Genomic DNA, 18,531 nt, shown 5'->3' on the forward strand with positions numbered 1-18,531 from the left:
TAGAAATATAAAGTTGAGTGAATAATATAAAAAATAATAATAATAATCCTTGGATCTTTGTGGGTTTTCAACACTGTTTACAATTATCTTTAAAAATATTTTTTTGATGTATCATATAGATGTAATTTTTGATGCTGAGTCCTAATTTGTTATTCGTGGCACGTGAAAAGCACCATTTGAGCGCGATTGTTTCCAGCTTCGCCTTACTGGCATGTGAACAAAACATTGGCACGTAAAAAACACCATTTGAGCGTGGCCGTTGCCAGTACTGTTGGACTGGCCCTCATGCCGGTGGCACGTAAAAAGCACCCACTACACTCTTGGAGTGGTTGGCATTATGAAGGGCATCCAGCTGTAGAAACATTGCCAGATCAGATTGGAGTCTGGTGTAGCCATCTGGTTCGCCAGTCCCCAGTCGAATCATCCAACCCATGCTAGCATGGAAAGCAGATGTTAAACAATAATGATGATGATTTAGTCCAGAAAAATTTTGCAAAATTGTTACAAAGTTTGGTAATTTTCAGAATTTTCAGCCAATCAGAAAACAGGGCATTTGCTGCTTTTTCCATCATCAGGGGCAGGGGCATCGGCATGTCAAAAAATTCAAGAAAAATTGTGAGTTCCATCTGTTATAGAACAAGTGGTGGTTATACTCCTTGTGTGCAAGCACAGCATCTTTGGTTACTGTGGAAATAGTTCTTCACAATCAGCTATGGAACACGTGGTGCTTCTTTGCTTTGGTTACTATAGAAACAGACTTCTTTGCCATGGTGATATGCAAAATACTTGCTTCTGATTGGCTAAAATACCCAAATTTTGCAAATTTTAAAAGCTAGTATGCAAAATTTAATCCATATATCAAATTTGAAAACAATTGGAACAAAATTGTAAACAGTAATGAAAACCACAAAAATCCTAAGTCTTTCTACTATAGACTCAGGGCCTGAAATTTTAGGGGAGTGGTAAGTCAATTTCATCAACCATAGTGCTCACCAACCATTCCTGAAAAGATGAGAGGCAAAATCAACCTCAGCAGAATTTGGACTCAAAATGTAAAGGCAGTTTGTCCTGAATGCTACTGAATTCTGCCAGCTTACCACTTGAATAATAATTATTGGTATAATGGACTCTCCCAAGCACAAAATATTTTGGCTGAATTACATTTAAACCTTTAGAATTTAAAATGGCCATATCCGGCCAAAAGTATTTCGCCTGTTTTATGTTCAAACTGGCCAGATCTGGTCTCTCACACCAACCCTACAATATCGTTTTAAAAATTAACAACAACCTCATCAAAATCTCATAGCTACATGATAATGCATGATTAGTTCAAAACAGTGTGGATAAAAAGCATTAATTTTGGCAGAATAATGCGAACACTAAAGGGTTAATGTTGACCCTGACAAAATTTTACCATAGAAATGTGAAGCAATGAAGCAGGTTACCATAAAGTGTTTGTCTATCTCCACTTCCCTTATCTGCTATAATAGAACTCTTATGAAATCTCAGTTAATTGAAGTCAAATCAACCATCCTATGTGGACAACTAATCAAGACTGTTGGTTCTTATCTATTTTCTTTGTTGTCTCTCTATGTAGGTTCCATTCATCCCAAGTTTGTTGTTGTTGTTTAGCTCTTGCCCAGCCTTGGTAGAGCTGGCTTTATTTAAATCAGAAAGGACATTCCATCCATGATCATCTCACCTTCTTTTACCAATAGTGGAGGCGCAATGGCCCAGTGGTTAGGGCAGCGGACTCGCGGTTTCAATTCCCAGAGTGTTTATTGAGTGAAAGCACCTAAAGCTCCACGTGGCTCCGGCAGGGGATGGTGGCGAAACCTGCTGTACTCTTTCACCACAACTTTCTCTCACTCTTACTTCCAGTTTCTGTTGTGCCTGTAATTCAAAGGGTCAGCCTTGTCACACTGTGTCACGCTGAATATCCACGAGAACTACGTTAAGGGTACACGTGTCTGTGGATTGCTCAGCCACTTGCATGTTAATTTCACAAGAAGGCTGTTCCGTTGATCGAATCAACTGGAACTCTCGACGTCGTAAGCGACGGAGTGCCAACAACTTTTACCAATGTACAGCCACCTAGGATGAAATGTGTTCCTATTTTTTAAGATGGCAGGAAGGGAAGAGCATTTGGCTGTAGAAATCAAGTGAATGCAGACGCTGTTGCAAATAGATCCTGTCAAACTGTACAACCCATGCCAGCTTGGAAGATGGACATTAAGTGATAGTGATGGTAGTGGTGCTGGAGGTGGTGATAGAGAATAAATTAAAAAATATTTGGCTGCTATTTCTAGCAGATCGAATGACCATATCTGAAGCTTCCCCATCTTCACTGGTTTGCTGGTGAACATGTAGACGCTTAAATTTCACGTCCTTTCATTGCCATTCATAACCTCATCATTGATATGGCCTCTCTGCTCCTGGCAGAGAATGGGATTTTAATAAAATTAACTGATTGATTCATTGACAGAATGGTTAAGCAATCAATCGATTAGTTAATTGCGTAAATGGTTAACCAACAGACTATTATTGGTTTCAAATGTTAGCACAAAGCCAGCAGGTCATGGGGAAGGACTAAGTTGATTATGTCGACCCCAGTATTCAACTGGTACTTTTTTTTATTGACTTCCAAAAGACCAAAAGCAAAGCTGACCCCAGCAGAATTTGAACTCAGATTATGAAGACAGATGAAATGCTGCTAAACATTTCACCTGGCATGCTAATGATTCTGCCTGCTTCCCACCTGACAAATATTAATAAAAGAAGTGAAATAGAATGAGTGTGTATGTGTGTGTGTGTGTGTGAGTCTACTGCTGGCATAATGACCCTCCCAAGATACAACAAAATCTGTTTCAACATTTCTTCACATCAAGAATCTTAAAAACCAAATACAAAAACGAAATTTACTAGTTTCACCTGAGAGAATACATTATCTATTATTGATTACTTTTCTGGTGATATGAGAATCGGTAAGAGAGCTGTTCACACAAAGATGGCTTGCATTAATTCAGCAGACTGAATTTCTGTGAATATTTCTCCTGGAATCTTAACCGACGATTGTTAGATTCTCAGAGTATGATAAGAAATAAAGATAATAACAATAAAAAAAACAAAAAAATCAGAGATTATTTACTGTGATGTAACAATATAATTTAGAGGAAATGTTTATTGTACCACTGAACACTGATATCGATCAATTTTCTTTCATCTTTGTATAGGATATTTGTATTTATTTTGGGCTATATAATAGACACCTTGTGACAGTGTGTATATCATGTGTGTGTGTGTGTGTGTGTATATATATATTTGTGTATATACATATTTGCACACACACACACACACACACACATATATATCATATTACGAAAGACTTACTCTTTTACTCTTTTACTTCTTTCAGTCTTTTGACTATGGCCATGCTGGAGCACCGCCTTTAGTCAAGCAACTCGACCGCAGGACTTATTCTTTGGAAGCCTTGTACTTATTCTATCGGTCTCTTGTGCTGAACCGCTAAGTTGTGGGGACGTAAACACACCAGCATCGGTTGTCAAGCGATATTGGAGGGACAAACATAGGCACACAAACACATACACACATACATATATACGATGGGCTTCTTTCAGTTTCCATCTACCAAATCCACTCACAAGGCTTTGGTCGGCCCGAGGCTATAGTAGAAGGCACTTGCCCAAGATGCCACGCAGTGGGACTGAACCCGGAACCATGTGGTTGGTAAGCAAGCTACTTACCACACAGCCACTCCTACACCTATCTTGTTAATAGTTTCATGCTTTTCAATACTTTAAGTTGGTAGAATTTAAAAACATGCCATGGGACTTCAAGCAATCTTTCACACACACACACACACACACACACATGGTGCAGGCATGGCTCTGTGGTAAGAAGCTTGCTTCCCAACCACATGGTTCTAGATTCAATCCCACTGAATTGCACCTTGGGCAAGTGTCTTCTACAATGATCCTAGGTTGACCAAGGCCTTGTGAGCGAATTTGATAGATGGAAATTGAAAGAATCCCATTTTGTGTGTATGTGTGGGGGAAGAGTAGTGTCTCCTTGCTTTAGCATCATGTGATAGTTGTAAATGAGTGTCAGCCTAGTGCCGGCTGCATCTTTCATTTCTAATATACTGTGAGGGCATGTCCTGTTATGAGGAAATATTACCTTATTTGGAAACAGGTGAAGGTTGGCAACTGGAAGGGCATCCAAAAATCTATCTTAACAAATTCCACCTAACTCATTCAAACATGGAAAAGTGGATGCTGAAACAATGATGAGGATGATATATATATGTACGGACATGTTTATGTGGTGAAGGAGGTCTCTTTGGAACCATGTGCTTTCAGGTGCACTCCCACTGTGTGGCACCCTGGTAAAGTGTTTTCTACTACAGCATCAAGCCGATCATGCCTTGTGAGTGAATTTGTTTGACAGAAACTGTGTGGAAGCCTATCATGTATATGTGTGTGTGTGTGTGTGTATATATATATATATATATATATATATATATATATATATATATATATGTACATAAATATACTTTCTTTCTAATGGCCTGAGTTTGATTCCTGGAATGGGAATGCTTATACATAAATATTTATGTGTGCGTGGCAACCAGGACTTATTCTTTGTAAGCCTAGTACTTATTCTATCGATCTTTTTTGCTGAACCGCTAGGTTACGGGGGACGTAAACACACCACCATCGGTTGTCAAGTGATATATATATATATATGTATGTGTGTTTGTGTGTCTGTGTTTGTCCCCCCCATCATCACTTGACAACCGTTGGTGATGTGTTTACGTCCCCCATAACTTAGCGGTTCGGCAAAAGAGATCGATAGAATAAGTACTAGGCTTACAAAGAATAAGTCCTGGGGTCGATTTGCTCGACTAAACGTGGTGCTCCAGCATGGCCGCAGTCAAATGAGTGAAACAAGTAAAGGAGTAAAGACATATATATATATATATATATATATATATATGTAAGGGATATATATATGTGTGTGTCTATGTGTTTGCTCCCCGATTGCTTGACAACCAGTGTTGGTTTGTTTATGTCCTTATAACTTAGTGGTTCAGCAAAAGAGACCAATAAGACACAAATACCAGACTTTAAAAGAAACAAACAAAAATAAAGCTTTCAAGTTGGAGCCTCAGTATGGCTGCAGTCCAATGACTGAAGCAAGATAACAGTATAAAAGATATCTATATTCACACACACACACACATGTATGATATTTTCTGTAAGATTACAGATTAATTTTGCAGCTACTGTTATTATTTGGTTGTACATTGTTATATTAAAGCTAGAGACTAAACTCTTAAGTCTCTTGTGCAGTGGTATTAATATGGAAAGAAGTTATTAAACTGGATGGTCACCAATACATAATACTTGAAGTACAGCTGCATAATCAGTTATAATTTCATAGATTGTGCATCTGCCAACTTCTGTTATTTAATTCAACACCAAATGTATTTCCTTGTTCTTTCCTTTTCAAGAACTTCATACATACTTGTTATTATTAGCCAACTTCTGTATGTTCTGCCAAAGCAAACTTAAATAGGGTAGAGAGCTTTAGTGTAATTTTACTCATGCAATTTTACCAGGTATGCTTTGCTTCAGTTTTTCCCTGGAGCTATATTTAACATCATCATTGTCATCATCATTTTAATGTCCATCTTTCTGCGTTTGCATGGATCAGATAGAATTCATCAAGGCAGATTTTCTACAGTTATATCCCCATGACCAGACATGTTTTTATAGAAATCTGGTTTTATAGAAATCTGCTTAAACAACAGTAGTGATTCTCATTTACAACTATAATCCAGTGTCAAGACAAGGAGAAAACCACATACATGGATATACACACACATTCACACTATACCTTTTTCAGTTTCTTATTTCTTTATTGCCCACAAGGGGCTAAACATAGAGGGGACAAACAAGGACAGACAAAGTCGATTGCATCAAACCAGTACGTAACTGGTACTTAATTTATTGACCCCGAAAGGATGAAAGGCAAAGTTGACCTCGGCGGAATTTGAACTCAGAACGTAAAAACATGAAATACCGCTAAGCATTTCTCCCGGCGTGCTAACATTTCTGCCAGCTCACCGACTTATTCAGTTTCTTATTTCTTTATTGCCCACAAGGGGCTAAACATAGAGGGGACAAACAAGGACAGACAAAGGGATTATGTCGATTGCATCGACTCCAGTACATAACTGGTACTTAATTTATCGACCCCAAAAGGATGAAAGGCAAAGTCAACCTCGGCAGAATTTGAACTCAGAATGTAACGGCAGACAAAATACCGCTAAGCATTTTGCCGGGCGTGCTAACGTTTCTGCCAGCTCGCCGCCTTATTTCAGTTTCTGTCTACCAAATGCATTCACAAGGCTTTGGTCAGACCAAAGTTACAGCAGAAGACTCTTGCCTAAGGTGCTATGCATTGAATTGAACCTGAAACCATGTGTTTGGGAAGCAATCTTTTCAACCACGTCTGCATCTGTTATAGGAGATGCAAACTCTTAGGTTTCCTTGATAATAAAGATTTGGGAGGTGGTAGGGATTTCCTTAGTTTTGGGGGGGAGGTATTATCAGTTAATCAGACTGGAGCAACATGGAGCAAAGTAACGCACTCGAGTGAAGTACTTTGCCCAAAGACACAAAACACACTACCCTGTCTAGGAAACGAACCCATGACATTGTGACCATGTGCCAAACACCCTAACCATTAGGTCATGTTTCCTCACGCAGTCTTCAAATCAAAACAATAATTTGATATATGATGTGTGTAGGTATATATATATATATATATATATATATATATATATATAAGCAATGTTAATTCTCTAAATGAAGTATTAACAGTAACTGCACGATAAAGTGAAGTGTATTGCCACTTAAGTGTGGCTGACCCCTAGGGGTGGATGTTACTGTTGCTTTAGCCCCAGGAGGACATCTCCTCCAGCTGGCTTATCAACACACTACTGTGTCCTGTTTGTTTTGCCAAGGGAAGTTATCCCTCTCATCGTGATTGTAGCACGAACGGACCCGGGTTTCAGGGTTATTTCCCTTCGTCAGCGTCCGATAGCTACCGACCTTCGATGAGAGATATAAATTCTTGGCAACCTTATGTATATTTTTCCAGTGAAATTCTTCACTGATATCGAAAAAGTGAAAACAAGCAATGTTAATTCTCTAAATGAAGTATTAACAGTAACTGCACGATAAAGTGAAGTGTATTGCCACTTAAGTGTGGCTAACCCCTAGGGGTGGATGTTACTGTTATATATATATATGTAATATATTCATAAGTGCAGGTGTGGCTATGTGGTAAGAAGTTTGCTTCTCAACCACACGGTTCCATGTGACATCTTGGGAAAGTGTCTTCTATTATGGCTCCAAGTTAACCAAAGCCTTGTGAACGAATTTGGTAGATAGAAACTGAAAGAAGCCCACTGTTAATATATATATGTATATATTTATGTGTGTCTCTTTGTGCCTGTGCTTATGTACCTGTAACTTAGCAGTTTTGCAAAAGAGATTGACAAAATAAGTACCAGACTTAAGAAAGACATTAAGTACTGTACTTGATTCATTCGACTAAAGTTCTTCACGGTGGTGCTCCAGCATGATCACAATCTAAAACTTGTAAAAGACAAGTAAAAGATGATACCTGCCTAAGAATTTGTAAGGTTTGGGATTTCTTATTTTCCAAAAATGGATTGTATAAGCTTTTAACTGGAAATGATAAAAAAAAAAACGAAAAACAACAAAAGTTGTAAATTTATCGGTACCTTTTGGTTATCTCCCAACTAAAAACGTGGGTTATCTCCCATATATAAAAACCACTTTTTTTCAAGTGAGCTGAGTTCATTTCCAAACACACATAGACATTCATACACATAAACACACACATACATACATCCATATATCTCTATATATAGACATATATATATTACATACATATATATATATATACGTAGACATATATTGCATACACTATATATATATATACAGTCTGTTAAAGTCTGTCATACCGGCCATGATGAAATACTACAAAGTATAGAAAATATGAAATACCACAAGGAATATAAAGAAAACATAAAAAACAGACAGTGTTGGAACTCTTTTAAACAAAATAATATATTCCTCTATACACAATCATACAAAAAAACCCCCTTTTTTTGTATTTATTTTTACTCGCATATATATATATATATATATATATATATATATATATATATATACACACACACACACATATACATACAGTCCCATTGAGAAGAGGTGGAGGTTAGCCAGGGCAGCGGCCCAAGGCCCATGAGTTTAAGTGACTCACAAGCTGGAATAGAAAAAAAAAAAAAAAAAGGAGGGTAAGACATACATAAAGCTCACTTGAAAAAAAGCGATGTTATTTTTTTTTTTACATATGGGAAATAACCCCATTTTTTAACGGGGGTGAAATAACCAAAAAGTACCAGAGTTTTATCATATATAATATATTGTTGTAGGTAAAAATTTAGTCGTTACTTCACCATCCCCATCATTACTTCCTAGACCCTAATGTCCCTAAGGACATGCCTTGAGGGCTGTACTGCCCACATAGAAAACCTGTGTTCTAAGGCATTTAATCTTATGCTCATTTCATCTTTACTTGTGCGCTTTCTTCTGTATGCTGGTTCTAATATTATCTCCCTTTATTTAAATCTTTTCTTTAGGGTACATGGAACAAGTCTACAGACAAAATGACCATATCATTTTGGTTTACTGCCCAGAGTTTCAGTCCATTACACATTCTCGTAAGTACAAGGTTATGTAATTTTTGCTCTTCTGATTAACCCTTTTGGCACCAACCTATCAGAACCTGCCTTGAATCTATGATAAAAATGTCCTGTTTTAAAATATGATTTCAAATTTAAACAAAGTAATTTTTAATTAAAACCCTCCTTTGAAATTTTGTTTTAATTTATGTTCCAAATGACAGCTTGATTAATAACATGCTGGGTTTCATCATCATTACCACCATTTAAAGTCTGTTTTCCATGCTGGTATGGGTTGGATGGTTTGACAGGCGCTTGCTACTTGGAGAGCTGAACCAGGTTCCATAGTCTGTTTTAGCTTGGTTTCCTAATACCAACCACTTTTACAGAGTGCACTGGGTGCTTTTTATGTGGCACCAAAAAAAAGCATGGTCATATTGGATGCACAGGCATAGTAGATGCATCCTTACTTCAGCAGCACATATTCAAGAAATGCAGTTTTAGTGCATTAAAGCCTGTAGTAATGGCCCAACTTTTCAACCTGGGTTGAATTTTTGAGACATTTTTTGGAAACAAAAAAAATGCATCTTAAATACCATCAAATATGGTAATTTTACAAAAGTCTTCTTAATTTTCAAAATTAATTGAAACCAAGGTAGAGTACTTCAGCAAAGATATGGTAACCAAAGGGTTAAAACACAAAAAAACAAAACTTCAATCTTTATAGAAGTATGATGTCTGAAATGTTGGGTGAGAATATATTTAGTTTGAAATTCTAAAGATAGAATATTCCATGCAATAACTATATTTCCGTTTGCCTTTTCTTTTAGGATGTAATCCTAAGTAATATATAAAGTAAAGCTTATTTCATTTCTTCTCCAAAAGGAGAGGCTATCAAAATTCACCCTTCCCTTATAACAGAAAATTATTTAATTTTGTGGACTTTAATAAGTAATGCTTGCCTATGAAGATGGTTCTTATTTATTTATTTATTACTTATTCATTTATTTGGTTCTTTTTACTATGGTTATCTTTATTTTTTTTTCCTTATGTTGTCTTTTTTTTCTCCTGTTTTTAGCCTATGTTATGGCTGATGTGACTATCTTGGTCGACATGATGAAAGAGGAAGAGAAACAAGTTAAAGCACAGTTAGAAAAATTTGGTGAAATGCTTAAAAATGCAGGAGTAAGTAGTATTTTACAGCATAAACACACACATATACAAATCAACTTCTAAATACACACACACACACACACACACACACACACACACATCTATATATTATATATTGATAGATAGATAGTTAGATACATGCTAGTTTATTTTATAAGTGTACTAACAGAAATACCCGGCGTTGTCCAGCTTAAAGAAAATAATGAAATTTAAAAATGCCTTTTAGATTTCTAACATGAAACATAGACTACGCAGGTTTTTCTTCCTACTAGCTGAGATACCACCTTTATATGTTAATAACCTGGTGTTTCTCAGGTTATTGAAAATAATGAAATTGAAGTATGCCTTTCAAATCTCTCAGTAAAATGAAACCTGGATTATGCAGTTCTCAACAGTAATTAACTGAGGTACATTAATGTCAATAACATGTTTTATCCGATGATCTCACTGTTAAAATTGTTAAAAAAACCAGGTCGATCTTTGTCTTTGCAATCACCTTCAATTGTCAGTAAGTATTTGGAGCACGTTGTACCTGAAAATGCCTGTTGCTTCAGTAGAGATCTACAGATGCACAAACAGAGAAAATGTAACAAATATGGACAGCGTGTTCCAAAACACCCCTGAGTGGGGAACAGTTCTCAAATATAACCCCAATTGTTTTCCCCAAAAGTTCCTACATACTCATAATCTACATAGTCTGAGGTATATTTGTAGACAATTCCATTAAAATATATTCATTTTCCTGAAAGTTAAGTGAATTGAAGTGAATTTTCCGAAAATCTTCCCTCACCCTTCCTAAAACACTTCCCCCCAAAAAATTTTGTATATTCAGAATGTAGATGATATAATAGATATTTGTAGAAAATGTCATTAAAAAATATCCACTTTTCTGAAAGTTATGATCATCCCAAGCTGGGGTTGGGGCAGGAATTTGTAGTTATGCCCTGTTGACAGTTGATCAATTAAATGAAATTTTTTTTCTCTCTCTCTCTCTCTCTCTCTCCCACACACACACACACACACTCACACACACACACACACACACACACACACACTATCAGAGGTCTATATCATACACAAATAGAAAGTCAGAGAAAAATATGAAAAAATGAAAGTAACTTCAGAAATTCTTTTTTATCTGAAATCATCACAACTGTAATGATGTATACCTACGTGTATGTGTAAATAGCTGGTTACTTAGTGACTATGTTGACATTGACAAAACAGTTAAGTGAAAGTGTTAGTAACACTTTCACTCGATTTGCACCAAGAATAATCACATGAGATTTAAATGTGAAATATCAAGTCTTAATAAGGTGACTTGTTCCAAAAATGTCCAAAATATGTATTGGAAAATCAATGTACAATATATAGTACCTCATTTAATTGAGAAAAAGGCATCTGTCTCCATATGAAATTTTTTGACATGAAAGTACCTTCAGAAATTCTTTTTTTATCAGAAATCGTGACAACTGTAATGATGTATATAGACGTGTGTATGTAAATAGCTTATTTAGATGCTAAAGACTGAAATTTCAAACACAGGAAGTTGAAAAAACGATTTGATGAAGTGAATCTTTATATAGAGAGCAATTTTATTTATTTTTAATAAAAAACAAATAATTCCCGACTGTATTATTCTTTCCAAGGTCAAATTGTTCATGCACCTTGGTAAAGATTCATCCAGAGGTTTGAGCATGCATTGAGGACACACAGACAGACAGAGTACTTTGTATATTAAGAAGATCAATGAAAGTAACAATTATAAGAAGAATAGAGTTCAATAAATAGAGTTCAATAATATAAGTTAAATAGAGTTCAATAATATAAGTTAAATAGAGTTCAATAATATAAGTTAAATAGTTCAATAATATAAATTCTTCATCTCAGAAATGTAGAACAAAATGAACTTTTGTTGCAAGGATTTGGATCAGTTTTTCCCTAGGAGGATCCTGTCCTCCCTTCCATCCACCAATCTTAGAACCCCTGTAAAGTGTCATGGGCACTACCTTTACCTTTTGACTAAAAGGTTAAAAACAAAAAAAAGAACAGTTACAGTGAATACACCTCTAGTCACTAACCTTGCACATGCAGGTATCACTCACCTACTACCCAGGTACTTTACACTGTGTATTTTAAGGAAATCTTAGGCATGGCTATGTGCTTAAGAAGATCACTTTTCAATCATGTGTTTTCAGGTTCAATTCCACAGCAAGGCACTTTGGACAAGCATCTAGTACTATAGCCCTGGGATCAAAGCTTTGTGAATAAGTTTAGTTGATGGAAACTGCATGGGTGCCTATTCAATGTGTGTTTGTGAGTGTCTTTGTGTTTATTCCCCAGCAGGTGTTGGTTTGTTTGTGTCCTCATAACGTAGCAGTCCAGCAAAAAAACTCTGATAGAATAAGTACCAAATTTAACAAAACTGAACAAATACTAGGGTTGATTTGTTCAACAAAAATCCTTCACAGAAGTGCTCCAGAATGGCCACAGTCCCATGACTGGAACAAGTAAAAAAATAAATATCGTGGAGCATATTCTTTCCATTATTCTTTTAACTGTTTCAGTTATTAGGCTAAGGCCATGTTGGGGCACCACTTTCAAGAATTTTAGTTAAATGAATCAATCCCTGGTTCTTATTCTATCATTCTCTTTTGCCAGACTACTATGTCACAAGGATGTAAACACACCAACACTGGTGTCAACCAGTGGCAGGGGACAAACATAGATGCACACACACACAATATATATGATGGGCTTCTTTCAATTTCTGTTTACCGAACCCACTCACAAGGTTTTAGTTGGTTTGAGGCTATTGTAGAACACACTTGACTGAGGAACCACACAGAGGAAATGAACCCAGAACCATGTGGTTGGAAAGCAAACTCCTTACAACACAGCCACACTCTCTCTCTCTCTCTCTCTCTCTCTCTCTCTCTCTCTCTCTCTCTATATATATATATATATATATATATATATATATATATATATATATATATAAATTGTTTATTTAATTTTACCATTTTCATTTGTTTTCTTATAGGTTGGTGGCAAAGTGAAAAGCATAAATGGACGTCCTGGAGAAGTAATTGTAAATGTTGCTAAAGAAGACAATGCTTCTCTAATCGTCACTGGCACAAGAGGAATGGGTACTATAAGGCGTACTCTGGTTGGCAGTATTAGTGACTATGTTATCCATCATTCCCCTGTTCCTGTATTGGTTTGCAGATCAAAAGATCATCATGGCAAAGAGCACCATGGGAAAGAACATCATTAGCACCTCGATCCACCTGGAAAATAATTTATATGTACTAATTAGATTTTTCATTATAAACTAATTAGATTATATACATATACATATCTGGTGTATATATATATATATTTAGGTATGTGTTTGTGTATGTATGTGTATACATACATACATGTATGCATGTGTTTGTGTATATTAATATGTATCTATGTGTGTGTATATATATATACATATGTATGTATGCATGTACATACTAATTAGTTTTAGTGCCAGTTGCTGATTAAAACAGCAAAATTAATGATATAATGGAATAAAATTTTTGATATATTGCTTATTTTGTGTGTTACTATTTTAATGTTGGCTTTGCTAAACTTGTATGGGGTGCGCAAAACATGTTGCTAACCCTCACTCATTTCCAATTGAGATAATACATAACCAGACATGTCTTTGAAAACTGAAAATGAATGATACTGTTTCCATGATAGTTACTCACATAAAACAATCATTCAATGTCAAGGAAAAATGACAGTGACATCACAAACATGAATACACACACACACACACACACATATATATTTATTTATATATATATATATATGTATACATACATGCATGCATACACACATAGAATGGGCTTCTTTCAATTTCTATCTTCTGAATCCACTCAAGGCTTTAGTTGGCCCAGGGCTATAATAGAAGACACTTGTCCAAGGTTTTACGCAGTGAGACTGAACCTGAAACCGCGTGGTTGAGGCAAACTTCTTACCACACTGCCAGCCACATCTATGCCTATCAGCCATGCCTGTATTATTGTGTAATGTATATATCATCATCATCATTTAACATCTGTTTTCCCTGCTGGCATGGGTTGGACCACTTGACAGGAACTGGTAAGGTCAGGGGATGCACCAGCTTCCATAGTCTGTTTTGGCTGGGTGTCTATGACCTGGATGCCCTTCCTAATACCAATCACTCCACAGAGTGTATTGGGTGCTTCTTAAGTTGCACCAGTACCAGTGCTTTTTACATGGGCACCTCAGATTTGGGATCTCAGTTTTGTTGTGGTGGGTGGGTGTGCTGTGTATATATATATATATATATATATATATTATTTTACTTTTATCATAAATCTTCACAGATTTGGTCAGTTCAGGTGAGGGACCATGCACTGTTGCAGCCCATACTTGCTTTCACCATTTGTTGGTATGCTCCTGGGTGACTTGTGTAGAGTTCCAATTATTTTCCCTCTCCACATGATACCTCCTCATCTGCTACGACCTTGTGGTAAGTGGTCAACCAAAATGAGCCAGCTGGATCCTCAGTGAAAAGAACATGGTAAGCAGGGTCTGACTGAGAAAATTTAGCAACATGTCCTTCATAGGAAGGACAGATAAACATCTTATTGTTTATTATTTTTGATGAGATATGAGGTTGATTATGTAGGGAAAAGAACTGAAGTGTAGGCATAGCTGTGTGGTTAAGAAGTTTGCTTCTAAATGTATGGGTTTGGTTTCAGTCCTACTATGTAGCACCTTAGACAAGTTTCTTTACTGTCATTTGGAGACAACCAAAACCTTCAGTGGATTTAGTTGCTGGAAACTCAAAAAAGTTTTTCATGTGTGTGTATATGTGTTTGACCCCCCCTCCCAACAACCATAACAACTGCTTGACAACCATTGTTGGTTTGCTTATGTCCCTTTACGTAGCAATTTAGCAAAAGCGACAAATGAGAACCAGATAAGAAATAATCACTGGGGTCAGTTTGTCCTGCTAAAACCCTTCAAAGCAATGCTACAGCATGGCCACAGTCAAATGACTGAAACAAGTAACAGATAAACGATAGTTATCCACTTCTATCCATTGGAAGGATTACGCAGAAGCTATAGCTGAACGTGTCTCTTCACAGTTGTCTCCCTTGCTTACCGTAAACGCAATATCATTGTTTAATTTTCCATCAACATTTCCGACTTCATAATATGAAATAAACAATAAATTTACTCTTTTATTTGTTTCAATGATTGTACTGCGACCCATCTGGAGCACCGTCTTGACGGTTAAGTCCATTGAATCAATCCCCGGTACTTATTCAGTTGGTCTTTTTTTTTATGGTCAAACCACAAAGTCATCAGGACAAACAATACCTCTTTTCAAGTAATGGAGCCCCACCACCACCACGCACACATAATGACTGGTTCTACCTACTTTCTGTCTCACAAATCCACTTAGAAGGCATTAGTAAGTCTGGAACTATTGTAGAAGACACCTGATGTGGTGCACAGTAGGACCAGATCCATCGCCTGATTTTAGAGGCCCCCTGCAACTTTTGGTTTCAAGGCCCCATCCCTTCAATCAAAATTCATAAGCTATGCGCCTTATATTCATAGCTATATTTTACTTTATTCCATCTGAAGTTCAATATTTCACATTATCCTAAAGAACATCTTTAAAAGTACAACAAGTTAAACTTAATTAGTTCTATTACAAATTTCACTTAGTAAAACTTCCAGATATGAATAAAAGGGCATTTTTATAATCCAGGAAACTTTCAAAGACAAACACAGCACACTTTTCACTTCACAAAATCATTGATCAGTTCAGAATAATCAAGAGAATAAGCAATAAGATCTAAGCAAGAGAACTAAGTTCGTGTTCAACAGATATCATAGACAATCCACAAAGTCTGGTACACTTTTGTGGTACAATGTAATATTTTTACAAGAACTTTTACAGGTAGAATGTATTATTTTATTTCTTGCAATTTTCAGTTAATATAGACTGTTTAGTTCTTGTTCAACATCTTAACCAAAGTAAATAGATGACTCATCTATGCGACTGCAGGAGTTGCAGGGGCTTAGCGACAGCCCCGAGTAAGACTGAACCTGAAGCCATGTTCTTAACCACGCAGACAACTGGGGGATGTATTGGCAAAAATGTAAGAACGTTGGACTGGATTCCTTGCAGCAGCATTTACTCCTGCTTAGGCAGCCAACTGGCAGGATGGTTAGCATACCGGGGTACAATGCTAAATGGCATTTCATCTGTCTTTACATTCTGAGTTCAAATTCTGTTGAGGTTGACCTTGCTTTTCATCCTTTCAGGGTCAATAAAATAAGTACCAGTTGAGCACAGGGGTCAATGCCTTTAATTGCTGGACTTGTGCCAAACTATGAAACCACTATTTACACAAGCTTTTGAAATGTTCAAATCCTAAGGTCACCTACTTAAATGACAGATTGAATTTCTCTCAGTTTCACACCAATATCTTCACCTTGGAAGCCCTTAGTGGAATCCTCTCTTGATGCTAACATTTGGGCCTGTCCTATGGCTTGTAGACAAATTACTGCTCTCCCACCATCATTGGCAGCTCTCTAAAGGGTTATGGGTACTGCCCTACCCTTGACTATAAGATATAAAAGTCACCAGGTTTTCAAAGGATGTCATTAAATGGTTTACAGCCATATATTGAAGGTTCTCGTCTGATCACTGAAGTTAAGTAAAGTCAAGCCTAGTTAATACTTATATGGTGACTGCTTTGGAAAACTTGGCACTGCAAGCATCTCGCATTTGGTAGATGGAAACTGAAAGAAGCCCATCGTGTGTGTACACATGTAATTTGAGTCATTTGGCAAAAGACACTGATAAAACCAGTATCCATCTTTAAAAAATAATAAGTACTAAGATCGATTCAACTAAAAGTTCTTCAGGGTAAAAGCCCCAGCATGGCCGCGAAGTTTATAACTCTATTTTTCTTGTAGTATGGCATATATTCTTGTCTACTAATTAGCACTGAATGTTATCTTTTCTCAGAAGACAATAATAATGACCATATTGTATTCAGTGCTCAAGTGCACTACAACTCATCAGAAAAAGTAGCCAAAACTACATAGAATAATGCGCAGGAAATGAGTTTCTATTTTATTTTATCTAGTTTCAGCTCACGAGCTGTGGCCATGCTGGGGCACTGCCTTTTAAGAAAAAAAAAAAAAAGTGGGGTGGGCACGTAAAAAGCACCATTTGAGCATGGTCGTTACCAGCGTCGCTTTACTGGCACTTGTGCCAGTGACATGTGAGCAAAACATTTGAGCGAGGTCATTGCCAGTGCTGCTGGACTGACTCCTGTGCAGGTGGCATGTAAAAAACACCATTTGAGCATGGCCGTTGCCAGTACCGCCAGACTGGCTCTCGTGCTGGTGGCATGTAAAAGCACCCACTACACTTTCGGAGTGGTTGGCGTTAGGAAGGGCATCCAGCTGTAGAAACTCTGCCAGATCAGATTGGAGCCTGTCCTCAGTCAAATCGTCCAACCATGCTAGCATGGAAGGAGGACATTAAACGATGATGATGATGATGGAAGTTTTGAAGAATGTAGTGTTCTGACAGCTAACAATTGATGCAAGTAGTTTATGCCATGCTTCTGCAATTCTGAATATGAAAAATTGATTCCGAAATCACGGATGTATTGTTTTTTGATTTTGTAAGCATGTCCATGGGTGTTAGAAATTTGGAATTCAAAAAGGTGCCCAAGAATTTTGTTGGAACAATTACGGATAATCTTATGGGTGTCTACTGAATCAGCTGCCAGATATCGAAGTACTAATGTGTCCATGCACATAAACAGACAAATGTGAAAATAAATATTGGAACAGAACAAAGACAACAACCAGGCATTGCTGTATTATAATAATGAAATTTGGTAATTAATTTTTAAAGTTACCTTCATTTGTTTGAATATGAACCCTTTAAACTCACGAATACTTTTCAGATTATTCAGTGTATCTCTGAAACAGATAAAAAAATTGTAATAGATTAGTAGTGAAGACCCAGTAGTTTTATTACTGTAGAATTTCAGAGATTTAATTCAATCTATTATTATTATTATTATCATTATTATTAAGGTGGTGAGCTGACAGATTCATTAACATGCCAGACAAAAAAAGACTCAGTGGCATTTCATCTGACTTTGCTCTGAGCTTAAATTCCACCCAAGATTGACTTTGCCTTTCATTCTTGTGAACTATAAAATTAATCCACCACATCAAACAAAGCCTTAAAACTTTTGCTTCTTTTCTGTATTATATTCAGTTCAGTTTTGGTTCCTTTTGTGCTATTGAGCACAATGGGCAGCAAGTTGAAGCTATTAGTTTCTGTTAGCTGCACATTTTACTACATCTGGCCATGTGATATTGGCCTCACTCTCTTGGTTATGAATGTTCTGCACCATATAATTTTCAGTTCCCCACCTCTCTCTCTTGTGATTTCCATAAAAAAAACTGTTTTAGAATGGCATTGTTCTGGTAACCAGAGT

The 18,531-nt window shown here is 36.7% G+C and overlaps 2 protein-coding genes across 3 annotated transcripts in view; one reads left to right on the forward strand and one right to left on the reverse strand.

Moving 5' to 3' along the window:
* The window catches only part of LOC106873187 (uncharacterized), a 41,015-nt gene extending 27,455 nt beyond the window's left edge, over positions 1-13,560 (forward strand). For both annotated transcript variants that reach the window (XM_014920425.3, XM_089349487.1), the window contains exons 2-4: positions 8,762-8,842; positions 9,882-9,988; positions 13,020-13,560. In XM_014920425.3, the coding sequence (XP_014775911.1) occupies positions 8,762-8,842; positions 9,882-9,988; positions 13,020-13,253 (422 nt within the window). In that variant the 3' untranslated portion in view covers positions 13,254-13,560. The remainder of the gene's footprint in view (positions 1-8,761; positions 8,843-9,881; positions 9,989-13,019) is intronic.
* A 4,341-nt stretch (positions 13,561-17,901) lies between these two features.
* The window catches only part of LOC106873186 (uncharacterized), a 32,078-nt gene continuing 31,448 nt past the window's right edge, over positions 17,902-18,531 (reverse strand). The window contains exon 13 of the mRNA XM_089348401.1: positions 17,902-18,004. Coding sequence (XP_089204527.1) covers positions 17,902-18,004 — 103 coding nt within the window. The remainder of the gene's footprint in view (positions 18,005-18,531) is intronic.

This window comes from Octopus bimaculoides, chromosome 3 (genome assembly GCF_046866305.1).
Source record: "Octopus bimaculoides isolate indiv1 chromosome 3, ASM4686630v1, whole genome shotgun sequence".
NCBI lineage: Eukaryota > Metazoa > Mollusca > Cephalopoda > Octopoda > Octopodidae > Octopus > Octopus bimaculoides.